General features: G+C 35.6%; 1 protein-coding gene across 1 annotated transcript in view; it reads left to right on the forward strand.

Annotated features, from left to right (window-relative positions):
• The window catches only part of si:ch211-266g18.10 (titin), a 125,872-nt gene that overhangs the window by 75,017 nt on the left and 36,879 nt on the right, over positions 1-13,976 (forward strand). The window contains exons 24-34 of the mRNA XM_064320945.1: positions 181-225; positions 369-416; positions 531-578; positions 672-719; positions 2,312-2,359; positions 2,505-2,552; positions 2,692-2,739; positions 2,844-2,885; positions 4,578-4,625; positions 4,774-4,821; positions 10,838-10,885. Of these exons, the coding sequence (XP_064177015.1) occupies positions 181-225; positions 369-416; positions 531-578; positions 672-719; positions 2,312-2,359; positions 2,505-2,552; positions 2,692-2,739; positions 2,844-2,885; positions 4,578-4,625; positions 4,774-4,821; positions 10,838-10,885 (519 nt within the window). The remainder of the gene's footprint in view (positions 1-180; positions 226-368; positions 417-530; positions 579-671; positions 720-2,311; positions 2,360-2,504; positions 2,553-2,691; positions 2,740-2,843; positions 2,886-4,577; positions 4,626-4,773; positions 4,822-10,837; positions 10,886-13,976) is intronic.

A 13,976-nucleotide genomic window follows, 5' to 3' on the forward strand; every position in this document is an offset into this window, starting at 1 on the left:
TTTTAAATGCTTGGGGTTAAGGGGTAAAAACACCTCCTGTAATGAGAGGTACTGATATGGGATGTTACATTTTGAATTGTGGACAAATGCATTTGTTTTGTAGATAATTTAGATTCTATGAATTTATTAATGTACCACATTTAAATTGTGAAAATGTTCATTTGTTTTTCTCTGTTTCAGAACGTGAGGTTCAAAAAGAAGTTAAACCCACACCTGCAAAGAAAGGTACTGATATACAATTTTGCATAGTCAATTGTTTGCAAGTACATTTTTTAATTTGCTTTGCAAATAATGTTGATTCTTAAATAACTTTATACAGCTGTATTTATATTGTGAAACTATTCTTTTCTTGTTTTTCTCTGTTTTAGAACCTTGGGTTGCGAAAGAGAAAGTTAAACCAGCACCCGTAAAGGAAGGTACTGACATAAGATTTTCCATTATGAATTATGTACAAGTACATTTTATTTACTTTGTAAATAATGCTGATTTTCTTTCAGAAAATAATAGATATAATAATAATAATAATTCAGAACCTGAGGTTCCAAAAGAGAAAGTTAAGGAAGCTCCTGTAATGAGAGGTACTGATAAATTATTTTGCATACTGAATTGTGTACAAGTGCTATTATTTGCTTTGCAATAATGTTGATTATTATGATATTTTTCTGTTTCAGAACGTGAGGTTTCAAAAGAAGTTCTCAAATCAGCACCGGTAAAGAAAGGTACCAATATACGATTTTGCATCATGAATTGTGTGCAAGTACATTTTTTATTTGTTTGCAAATAACATTGATTCTTAATTAATTTATGAAAGTGTTCTTATGGTATGCCAGTTGCCAGTAAATTGCTGTGTTTTTCTCTTACTGTAAAGTTACTGTAATTAATTTACAGTACAGTACAGTAAGTGATACTGTATAACAGGAAAACAGTATTACAGGTGCTATTGTGTATTTACAGTGTATTAAGTGATACTGCATTGTTACTAAACATGTACTAAGTATGTACTACTGTAAAATTAACTATGGAATATAATTTTACAACTTTGCAATACTTAAATGAATATATGAATACAATAATTATAGAAATAAATATTCTCAATTTATTACATTGTCAAACAAACATACATTTCATAACAATGTGGTAGCCAAAGAGATTACCATTACAGAAATCTTCCCAGCTGAGTGAAATCCTGAAGTATATATGTGCTGTGATTGGTCAGAGTAATGTGGTTAGTGAAAAGATGTCTTAAATACTGATTGGCAGGAGTAGGCTCAGTGAAAAAAAAACCTGTTTGCGGATCTTGCCACCATGTCTCAAAAATCCACAAATAAATGCAAGCAACAGGCTATGCACAAAAGTGAATCAGCTACATGTATCTGTGGATCAGCTATATTTATTTGTGGATCTGTTACATTTATTTGTGGATCAGTTGCATTTCTGTTTGGATCTGCTGCATTTATTTGTGGATCAGCTGCATTTATTTGTGGATCAGTTACATTTATTTATTTATTTATTTATTTATTTATGAGAGTAATACCCCTATAAGGAAGAAACAAGCATATCAAATCCATCCTACAAAATCACTGCTGCTGAAGTACACAGCATGCACCACCCTATGCCACATGGCCTTTATACATACATTCCAACTGTAGTATAAAATTACAGTAATACTAGTCAAAGTGCACAACTTGGAGTGAGAATTGGAATGAAATGGTGAGAGATGAAGTGAGTTAGTGCCTCTGTCATGATTGTGTCAGAGAGGAGAACCATGTGACTGCGACTCAGGAAAGGTATATGAAATGAAACAAGAACAAAAAAATATGTCTATCAAGGGCTCTGACTATTACTATAAAGTGTCATAATTATCAATTGAATTAATACTTAATGGGCTAGCTTTCAGTTCTCATCTTCAGCACTGGATGTAATGTCACCCCCTGCAGATATCATTGATTTCCACTCAGGTTCCCCATTGGGCTCTTTTGATTTTTGATAGATGTTAACTGAGCATTACATTGAAAAGAGAAATAATTTATTTTTTCGATGTGAAATATTTCTTTCTCACCACACAGACAAAGTTATGAATTTTTTAAATTATAATTTATTTTAGCCTCCCTCATATTTTTGCGCCCTAGTCTGAGATCTGTATGATGTAATGCACAGGGTAAGGAGAGAAGCTGAAGCAAAGTACTGTATATTTTACATTGCTGCACAGTAGAAACTACAACAACATTTTACAGTGTGATTCTTAATGAATTTCTGAATCTGCCTCATTTAAATTGTTAAATTATTCTTTTCTTGTTTTTCTCTGTTTTAGAACCTGAGGTTCCAAAAGAAAAAGTTAAACCAGCAACTGTAAAGAAAGGTACTGACATATGATTTTGCTTAATAAATTATGTGCATGTACATTTTATTATTTGCTTTGTAAATAAAGTTTATTCTCAATGAATTTATGAATGTACTACATTCAAATTGCAAGAATGTTATTTTGGTATTTGTCCTTGTTTCAGAACCAGAGGTTCCGAAAGAGAAAGTTAAAACAGCTCCTGTAAAGAAAGGTAATGACATAAGATTTTGTGTAGTGAATTATGTTTAAATACATTTTATCATTTGTTTTTTTTAAAATGTTCTTGGTGGATTTTTCAATCTATTAAATTTCAATTGTGAACTTGTTCTTATTGTATTTTTCTGTTTTAGAATCTGAGGTTTCAAAAGAGAAATTCAAACCAGCTCCCGTAAAGAAAGGTATTGATACACTGTAAGATGTATATAGAATTTGGTATATAGACTCACAGTTAATTTATGAATGTACTACATTTAAACTGTGAAAATGTTTTTCTCTGTTTCAGAACGTGAGGCTCCGAAAGAAAAACCTGTACCTGTAAAGAAAGGTATCCAATATATATCCAATTTTGCATGGTGAATTGTGTGCAAGTACATTTTTAAATTTGCTTCTCAAATAATGTTGATTCTTAATGAATTTCTGAATCTGCTAAATTTAAATTGATAATTTTTCAGAACCTGAGATTACAAAGGAGAAAGTCAAACCAGCTCAAGCAAAGAAAGGTTCTAATAGGATTTTGAACAGTGAATTATTTCTCTGCAAAAAACTTTTATTCCTTTTTAGTCAGCTAGCCTTTTGTTTCAGTTTAATTGACAAGAATTAAATTTAAGTTTACAGAACTCACATGATTAAAAGTTGGCACAACCAGTGCCACAACTGAAAATTTCAAGTTAGGTAAACTGTTTTAACATTTACGTGTGCACTGCAGAAATGTTATTCAATTGTTGTCAACTGGATGTCAAGTTAGGTGAACTCTTCAAGCCGTTTTACGTGCGCAGATTGACTGCTCTTGGCCTCCGAAACAGTTATACAAAGCAAATTAGGCAACATGTAGAATTTATATTTTTCAAAAATTGAATGAGTTCAATAAAAATGAAATATGAACACAATGTTCGCTCAGCAGGATGCAGTTACCTTTTTCAATGAATCTTACTCTTTTTTAACAGAATTTGAATATGAAGTTGACATAAATAGTCCTCCATCACAGTTTAGTATAAATCCATCCATGTTCGGTCCACAAACAGAGCGCATGATTGACAGCCCCTGCTCGTTGAACCCGTGCATGTTTCCCTGTCTGGCACACCTCAGCCTCAGCCACAGACTGGAAGGACTTGACATGTGAGGTGCTTATTACAGTGATAGAAGCAACAACACAATCATATTAAATATCATAGATTGGAACCTATCAATACAATAGGTTGGTTTGATCAATCAGTAAACTTAGAATACAATCAATTACATTTTTGGCTAGCGATGCATGATATCTTTATTAAATAAACCAATTTATTATAGTTAATGGGCACTCCAGCAGCAAAAAGTTATATATACCCTGCCCATGTCTGAATCAGCTTTCTAACTACTGTGTCCTCAAAATATGTACTGTCTACTAAGTATGCCACTTACTGTTTAGAACATGATGGGCAGTATGTGAAAAATAACCATTATACTATTTTTCCTCCATACTTTTTCCAACCGTACTGTACATGCTCACGTGTCGATGTTATTGTAGGAAAACATCAGCAAGCCAGCACCTCATTTTTAAAGCGAAGCTGCACGTTATTTTATGCATAGAGGCTCTGCCTGTCTGATTTATGGGACCTCCTGAAAAATAGGATGTACTTCCTGAAAAGTATGCACCTGAATACACTTACCGAAGCCCAAGAAATGAGTAAATCATACAGGGATTTTAGTACACTACATTTAGGCAAAATTTCACCTATTTGCAACTAGTTGACATGAATATGCATCATAAGCTTGTTTATTCCATTACATATTCCATGGTTGTGACAAATGGGAAAAAAATGCAACTAAAATGTTTATAGTTGTCTAAAATAACTTATGTCCATATAATTAGTCCAATATGACTTTTGTTTATTCAACAAATAAATGAAATTTTTTTCAGTGTCTGTAAGTATGTGTTTTGAAATTTGCTTTCTAAATAATGTTGATTACTAATGAATTTCTGAATATTCTACATTTTAATTTTCAATTATTCTTTTCTTGTCTTTCTTTGTTTCAGAAGCTGTGATTTCAAAAGATAAAGTTAAACCAGCTACTGTAAAGAAAGGTGTTGATACATGTTGATTTTGCATAGTGAATTATGTGCAAGTACATAGTATTATTTGCTTTGCAAACAACATTGATTCTTAATGTATTCCAGAATCTATTACATTTAAATTGTGAAAATGTTCCTTTGGTATTTATCCTTGTTTCAGAACCTGAGGTCCCTAAAGAGGAAGTTAAAGCAGCTCCTGTGAAGAGAGGTACTGATATAGGATATTAATAGTGAATTGTGTGTAGGTGCATTTTAAAATTTTATTTATAAATTTTTTAATCTACCTTTACAGTGGTTTAGGGTTTCATTTGGTGCTGCCTTCCCAAGCGATATTCCCAGCAGAGGCAAATGTGCATGTGTTTTTTGCACAACCGCCACCAGGTGGAAAATGTGAGCACTGACTTTTAACACTGCAATCGTGGGACTAGCAACCTTGAACAGTGGCTTGCACAGTCAAATGACTGCTGCGGGAAAGGAGAGGAGACTCGTGTCTTATTATTTATTAAAGAAATTAATTTTACTCATTAATGTGTTTGTTAGTTCAGTTTTTAATGTTAAATGTGTTCAGCTAATTTGCTTGCTGCCTTAGCCTCATCTTCTGGATGCTCCGAGTAATTTATGGAGAAGAAACAGCCACCTGGTTACAGGCATTTATAATAAGCACACACCAGATTGGTCTGTGTGGTAGGCTATTTGCCTTTTCAAAGCTTACCCTAGGTGTTTAGAAACAAACAAATGCAGCTTTTCTCATAGATTTGGACTTTACCACAACTCATTCACGATAAGTTACAAAGTTGATTGTGCGTCAATGTTTGTGTCTTTTTTTAAAATAAGGCCATATGCTTCATAATCTGAGGATGCGGCTGGTCTCACATTACCATTGGAAATGTGTTTCCTTGATTAGCATCTGTATATGCAGAAAAAAGGCTTGGCATATGCACATTATATAGCGTTTTCATTTACTATTACAATTATTAATCATACTGACTTGGTGGCATATTTTTGGTTTTTTTTTGATGTTCTGTCCAAATTGTTAAAAACTGTAGGCCAACTAATGTCGATGCTCCGCTGGTCTCGATTCCTTGTCTGCTGGATAGCAGATGCTCTAACTCTCAATCAATCAAAATTCAATTCTATTTGTGCATTTCACGAACAATTGTCACAATATGCTTCACAGACAACCCTGGCCTAAACCCCCACAGGAGCAGACACTGTCACAACTAATGTACTGTTAAGTGTATGAGATGGCAGGGTAGAATCCCAGGGAACACCATACGCTCGCATAGCCGATCTAAGGCATAAATTGAAGAGATTGCATGTAGCGTGTAAATCGTTAAATGAATTTAGGCCCTTATCATCCTAGTTAGACTTGGGTCAGGTCAGAGTAATGTTTACTGTGTGAACTGGACTCAATGTGTTCATGGCTATGAATAACTGTTACAAGTTGGGTATTGTACCTTTTCAGACCTGTGTTTTGTAGTTGTTTAAATGACCTTCGGTATGCACTTATTGTACGTTGCTTTGGATTAAATTGTAATGTAATGTAATACCAAATGTCTGAAAGGACATATATTCCTTGTTCGCTCCATTGATGGAAAGAAAATTGTTTTCCCCCAGTTAGGAGATTAGGTTTATGTAAAATGGGGGAATGTGTATGCTATTTGACAACAGTTTTAGATAACTTTTCTACTGATTTCCAAGTGGAAAGTAAAACAAAGACCAAAGGGCCATATTTCTATTTAGAATCTTTCTTTTTCTTATTGTAAGCAATGAGAATAGACAAGGTTTTCTTTCATAGATTTCCATGACACTTGAGAATTCGGATAAGCCAGATGGAAACAGGATGAACTTCTGGCCTAGGTTAAATCTGTGAGCATGACGTAGTTGCCATGATTGATCTTAGAAGTGAAACACTGAATAACCAGTTTGGTCATTGGGAACACTTTTAAACCATGGGCCTCGAGGCCAGTATTTGGCATATATTCTTATTTCTGCATTTAAGATTGATAAGGGCCAAAATCTACTGCATAAAGAAAGGTCTTTGTTCGATTAAGGAAATTTAAACAGTAGTCTTTATTGAAGTTATTATCTGAAGAATATAGATTGGAATAAAAATGACAAAATTCTGTGTTAATATCACTGGGTTGAGTTACTATATTGTGGGATGCCTTGATAGTTTTGATAGGAAAATTGTTCTTTTTGCCTTAATTTAAGGACTGACTAGGTCTGTGGTCATTTAAAGTAAAACTTCCTTCTGCTTTAGTGGATGAAGAATTGAGTTCAGAACATATTAAATCAATTGTATTTTCCTCTCTTCTGAGAAATTGTTTTGTTCTTCATACTCTAATGAAGTTAGTTTGGTTTCACGATCAGTCACCTTGCTCCACTTATGCTAGTTTGAACATAATATATAGGATATTATCCTATACAGGGATCATTTACAGTGTTGTCATTTGGTGAAATAAATTCAGTAAGTTCATTATTTAAGTGATTACAATAATTGTCATTCAATGATTGTATGTTTCTTGGTATGAATGTTTGTTCGTAAATGTGAATGTAACATGCAGCGAGGGAAATGTCCCCATGGGGATAAAGAAGTATTCTATGTATGTATGGACAATATGTATTTTACATGCAGTATTTATTGTAAGTAGAAAATATACAAGAACTTGTACATTTAGTAAAAGGAAGTTGACAAGCAAGTATAAAAATATGTTTTGTGGAGGAATATACTTCCTGTAGGTATTCACCAGCAGTGAATTAAGGTATTAGAGGTATTTAGAGGCAATTAGAGGTATTTGACACTTTGATGTGACACGAAGTTTGAATGACATTGTAAAATGGTAAGATTAAAAAACACAGGGCCTTGAAACAATTGAGGAAACATTGGGTAGCATTGCTTTGGAACACAGCTTATTTAATTTCGGTGAGGCACGATAGGCTATATTGTTTCTAATACAGTAATTTGGCGTCATTTTGATATCAGTACTTTTAGTGGCAAGCATAGATTTTGCCAGTTTGAATGAATGAGTTATAGACGGTGCTTTGTATGTGTGAGTAACTGGGCATTTTTGTACGTTGAAAACGTGTTTTTTATGAGAGATCATTTCTTTTTGCAAAGTGTTATGAGAAAGTGAGAAATGCGAAGTGACCCTTTAAGAAACGGTTGTGGATTATGGCTATCCTTGTGAATTTGTACAGTCCGATGAGCGTTTAGCGTTTAATACTTTCGCTTTGCTATATATGTAAAACAGTGGCTGTGACAAAGGGTGCGGTGGTGTAAGTGTAAACGCATCAGAAATGCAGGTGAAATATGGCCAGTGTATGTACTCACGGATTTGATGGCCATCCAACGAGCCTTGATTGACAAAAGAATCAGCAAGCCCGTAGAATTAGAGTTCCCTAGGTCGCAACTTGTGTAACCTTCTGTCCTGCTCCGTTTTCTGTTATTTGTGGAGATGCACTTTTAGTTATGTAAGGTTTATAAGGCATTTTGATATGCTTATCTGGGGGTAGGTGTCCTCTTCGCTGTTTTCCTTAGATCAGTAGATCAGTGACCTTACGTGAGAATTGGAAGTAGTAGAACCTGGAACACTTGATAGTGGAGAACAGGAGCAGATGCATATGTCCCAGCAAACTTTGCATATTATATTATATTATAAAATAACAATAGTGTGAGAGAAATGAGGACAATTGATGAAATTGAGTAGTAGAAACAATGTTTTTAGCAGAATGGGTAGGTGAAGTCTGACATGATCACAGACTATATTGCAAAATAAATGAAGTGACCATGAGCAAGAGCAGTTTCCTTATCGAACGATAAATATACAGACGGTATAAGGAATCACTTGTGAAAATAGTGGGTGAAGTGATGTCATATTGCGTAGGAAATCTATTGCACTGATGTACTTTTGTCATGTTCAGTACTAGTATATATATTGTAATTATGTGTTATAATTATTGAGTCATGATTTTAAATGTAATGTTTTAATGGGGAGTTGCAGACAGTGCATACGAAGTAATTGTTTGTATGTGGGTAGATAGAGAACAGGGCGAGGTAACATGAATGTAGAAACGTGGCATTTGCTGATAAGAACGTTTTCTACAGTAGCCAAGTGAAGAAATGTAGTTAGTAGAAATGGCACAGTGGTCAGCTGATGTAACTTTTTAAGAAAATATATACATTTGCCGTCATGAAATGCATATGGCTGGCAGTGAGTGACTTTTGGTAAAGCAAATATAAGTGTAAGAAAAGATTAGCGTAAAATATCAAAGTATTTGCCTGAGGGCGATTTTACGTTTTCCAGGCCGTAACTTTGGCAGTGTGCCACCATGACGTAGCTGTGCAACGAGTGAAATTTGTTGGCCAAATGTGTTTGTGGTTTTAAAGAAGAACACAGGCCAGTAAGCACAGCTGAGCTCCGGTTGAATCCATATGACCTGGCAATATTGTAGCCAGTTAACTGAATGTGTAGATGGTACGTCATAATGCAGTGTATACGTTCGGTGAACGCCAGGTAGATGTGGTGCAAAAGCAATAATTGAGAAGTAATCGAGAATTATTAGTGAGGAAAAAAGCAGGTTAAAGAAACTTGTTCCAGGCGTGGCTTGAACCGGGGACCCTATGATCCATAGACCATGACATTGACCAATCAGCCACAAAAGGACTAGCTGTTAAGACTGGAAAGGTTTTAGAGTAAAAATATATGTCTATTTTGCATGTGTATGTGAGATTTTGATTGGCTCATGTAGGTGAAGGATTTGTTGGTGTCAGTAAAATGTCCAATGGGGAGACATTTTGTTTGTGGGCTAGGCGGCAGGAAGAAGAAGGAGAAGATGCAAAATCCCCTTGGTTTGTGGCTTTATTGTGTGGACATGTGAAGTTGTTTATGAATTCTGTCTGTTGAAATAGGGTCAGAATGTACATAAATTAATGTTTTTAAGGGCTGAGTGTCTGTGGCTGTTGTGGTTATTTATGTGGGGAACCCTGAGAAGTGCCAAACTCTCGGTACTGTATAGGTATGGGGCATGCCGACTCGCCAAGGGGTTTGTTTGAGTGAATTTAAAACCAATTTATCCACAGTCACACAATAGCCTACAATGTGAATACAGTTCATTCAATATATGCGTTTAGTTTTCACTTTGTCTCACAAGGTCCTGGTTTTGGTGATTTTGCAGGAAACATATTTTGACAATTTATTTAACATGTATAGTGTCATAAATGCTACAATGTAATCAAATAACAACATGTAAAATGCTGACTAGCCAGTAAGTACCGGTTGTTTGCTTTAATACGATTTTTTAAATTCCATGTAATCACTTCGTGTTGGAGGGAAATGAAATGCTTTAGGCTATCATCTGTGCAAATTTTAGGGGTAAATGTTAAATGGACTGCATTTATATAGCGCTTTTATCCAAAGCGCTTTACAATTGATGCCTCTCATTCGCCAGAGCAGTTAGGGATTAGGTGTCTTTCTCAAGGACACTTTGACACGCCCAGGGCGGGGTTTGAACCGGCAACCCTCCAACTGCCAGACAATCGGTCTTACCTCCTGAGCTCTGTCGCCCCCTGAGCTATGTGTTAACTAATATTTAGTGGCATTATATACTGTACTCATTTACTTGTATAGATTGTTATGGGATGCAACATTTAATTAAATGTGTACTGCCACTGCTTGCAACCACTGACTAAAACTTGCAACTGGCTTTTGCTTTACTTGAGGGACTTGGTTGTGAAAAAATTAAGCAAATTTTAGCTGTTAATGTAGAACATGTCAAGGGTGCACTGCACACCAGTCCACATGTCAGAGTTGGGTTAATGAAAGCAAACAAAAACAAAATGGCTTTGGCTTTTTTTTTTCAAATACTAATGTTATCTCCAAATAACAGACATAGGCGTTTCTCTAAAGATGTCAAGTCACCAAAAAATGCACCACGACATGACGTTAACTATAATTTCTCTGTTGCCATCAATACAGATATAAATGCAGTCCATTGGGATGGCAGGTATGCCATCCCGCCAAGTTACGCTTTACCATTTACCAAGACAGTATAATGGAAGATCTCCTTACGAGGAAAAATTACACTCTGCTGCCCCCTACTGATGGAACAATGCAAGTATTTCCCTCTGGCAGGCTGAACCTCTGCTGTGGAGTCAATTGGGCCAAATGAAACCCTACACCACTAAACTGAAATTATTCTTATGATGATTTTCTCTGTTTCAGAATCTGAGGTTACAAAGGAGAAGGCCAAACCAGATCATGCAAAGAAAGGTGCTCATATAGGGTTTTGTATAGTGAATTATGGCAAAAAAACATTTATTCCTTTTTAGTCAGCTGGACTTTTTTAAAGTTGAACTGACAAAAAATTAAAATTTTAAGTTTACTGAACTCACATGATTGAAAGTTGGCGCATCTAATGCCACATCTTAAAATGTCAAGTTAAATGCCATTTAAAATGTGTAAAATGCTGTTTATGTGTGCAGATTGACTGCCCTTGGCCCCTGAAATTGTTATTCAAAGTAAATTAGGCAACATGAAGAAATCATATTTTTCAATTATTGAATGAGTTCAATAGTTCAGCAGGATGTAGGTCACCTTTTTTCGATGATTCTTACTCTTTTTTTAACAAGAATTTGATGAAGTTGGCATACTATTACAGGCATTTAGAAAATCAGTGAAGTGGCCCCTAATTTTTAAAGCGAAGCTGCACCTCATATTTATGCAAAGAGACTCTGCCTCTCTGATTTATAGGACCTCCTGAACAGTATGATTTATTTTCTGAAAAGCATGTTTCTGAATATACTTAGCGAAACCCAAGAAATAAGCTGATTCAGACATGGCCCCTATGTGTACCCTAGGGAGGTAGGGTAGAGACCCCAATCATTGGTCCCCACCAGTTACCCATCATGCCCCGGTCCACTCTCTTATTCCTCTACACAATAATTTTTTTTGTTTTGTTTTAGTGTAATGTCTTCCTGATTGCCTGTCCAAAAATATTTTACCTGCTTCTTATTATTATTTTAAGGAAACCTTTTATTTTAACTAAGAGTTTGGAAACAAACCATGAAAATGCGTTGTGCAACTTGGTTTATTCCATAACTTGGTAAGATAAGTTTGGGAAATGAACTATACCATATTAGACGTACTTATTCCATGGAGAAATTTTCAAATTCAACTAAAATGTTTCAAGTTGACCAAAATATTTTCTTGTGGTCCATATAATTAGTCTAGTATAAGTTTAGTTGATTAACTGCACAACTTTTGACAACTTGATTCAAAGCAATAGGATGACTAAGTTGATTCATCAAATAATTTTTTACAGAGTGCATTGGTGGCAACTTATGAAAATGATTGGGGATGCTCCTCTGACAACACACAACACGACTCTGACAGAAAAATGCTCAAAGGCCTATGTTTCACCCGGTTTATAAGGCTTCCTAGGTTACATGAGTTAATGCACGTTGTATGTCAGAAAGCAAATAGTGTACAAGTACCAGACGGTAATGTTAGCTACAGTATACACAAGCAGGTTGACAGTTTTGGCCTACAATAGTAGACTCCTGTAAAGGCCTATGTGTTCCGGTAGTGTTTGGCTTTATGTTCAAGCCTCTTCATTTAGCCACCATTCCTGACAGAAGGCATAACCAGAAAGATATATCATGCAAAACTGCACATCACAAGTTTCCAGCGCTTGTTCTACTATCAGTAATAAATGAAATTGAGGTCAGACATCTCCCATATATTTTGAACACAGAAAATTACACAACTGAAAGCCAAGCATTTTAAAAGTGCAGGTGCAGATTAAAGGCCAGTTCTCACATTTCCCATATAATTATTTTTATAACAGCTTTATAGGCAACAGCTTCAAGATAAGCCCATTTATTAATCCACACTGACCAACCTAACAGCACTGCCTTAAATACCAGTCATTCCATAAACCCCAGCTAAAATCCTTAAGCAGGTACCAAACAAGTTAATTTATGCTGTTGTCCTCATGCAGATTTTCACATCAACAGAATACATAGGCTACAGTATATTTACAAAAATGATTTTCAAATAACAAATGTATCCATTCTTTGTGAACATTCCCCTCACTTTAATTGATCCTTTCGGGTGGTGGACAAGTGTCTAGCCGCAGTATTGTTAGATTTTGCAAGACAAATAAGAGATTTCATTGCCAGAAATGAGCCAGAAATTCAGCCATAAATTAGTTTGTACCATTGAGCCATAGTCACCATGAGAAAAGGGGTCGCTTATTATACTTCCAAATAAGCACACCAGATTTTAGTAAAATAAGCAGACCAGATAAAAAGAAGCCCCAAAACTGCAACCCGCACCTTCTGATTTTTTGAAGCCATGGAAATAAGAAGCCCAAAGTCTGTGTGGCAAGACTGGTATGCAGCTCTGTGACTTGATTTTTTAAATGGCATATTAGTTAGGTGGTTCAAACACAATGTTCTGGAATCCTATTTTATTTGTAGGAGTTATTACGGGTCCAAGCAATGGAGTTCATATTTTTATTATTAGGGGGCCAAGCACCAATGGTATGTAGGACCCCTATTGTTTTTAGGTAGGATTTTTATTAGGAGGCTAAGCACCAAGGGTACATAGGCCCCTATTGTTTTTGCTAGGATTATTATTAGGGGCTAAGCCCCAAGCTTGCGTAGGACCCCTATTTGCTTTTGCTAGGGTAATTTTTCTTCATCTTCCATATTGTTTTTGCTATGATTCTTCTTATTTTTCTTCCACCCCTTGCTACATTTTCACCTCGTTATCATGCTCAAAAACTCAAAATTTGGCAGGCATACTCAGTATGACTGTGTCACACACTGTGAAACACCCCAGGGTGGACAGAAGAGCTGGACACAGGGAGACAGACAAATTCCAGTTTTCACTGGCAATTTATTATCAAATGGGGCTAGAGAGAGAGCGGTTTACCAAAGGAAAAATAATAAACGGAATAGCCTTCTCCTATCCCCCTCATGGGTTCTAGGTAAAAATAAAAAAACTAAAACAACAAAGGCAAAATAAATTAACAAAAACCAACAATTTTTCAGCCCATTTCCCTTCCATTTATGCTCTCTCAGAAGGATACTTGTTCCCCGGACACCTACTGGGAGAAGAACGAACACTTATAAACCCTGGACTGATTTGTAATGTAATCAGGGTGTATTGGCCTACTTAACCAGTAGGCATGGTCCTCCGATTGCCCCAATTCTCCCTCTCAAACTGAGCCCTGCCACAGACTGTTTAGATTTAGCCAGAGGAAAATTTTACAACCTTTGTAGGCATAAGAATGTTGAGACTCATTCGTGACTCATTCAAGTTTTCAGCATGCACACTGAAAATGTTGTGGTTTGTT

This window comes from Anguilla rostrata, chromosome 1 (assembly GCF_018555375.3).
Source record: "Anguilla rostrata isolate EN2019 chromosome 1, ASM1855537v3, whole genome shotgun sequence".
In the NCBI taxonomy this organism is placed as follows: Eukaryota; Metazoa; Chordata; class Actinopteri; order Anguilliformes; family Anguillidae; genus Anguilla; species Anguilla rostrata.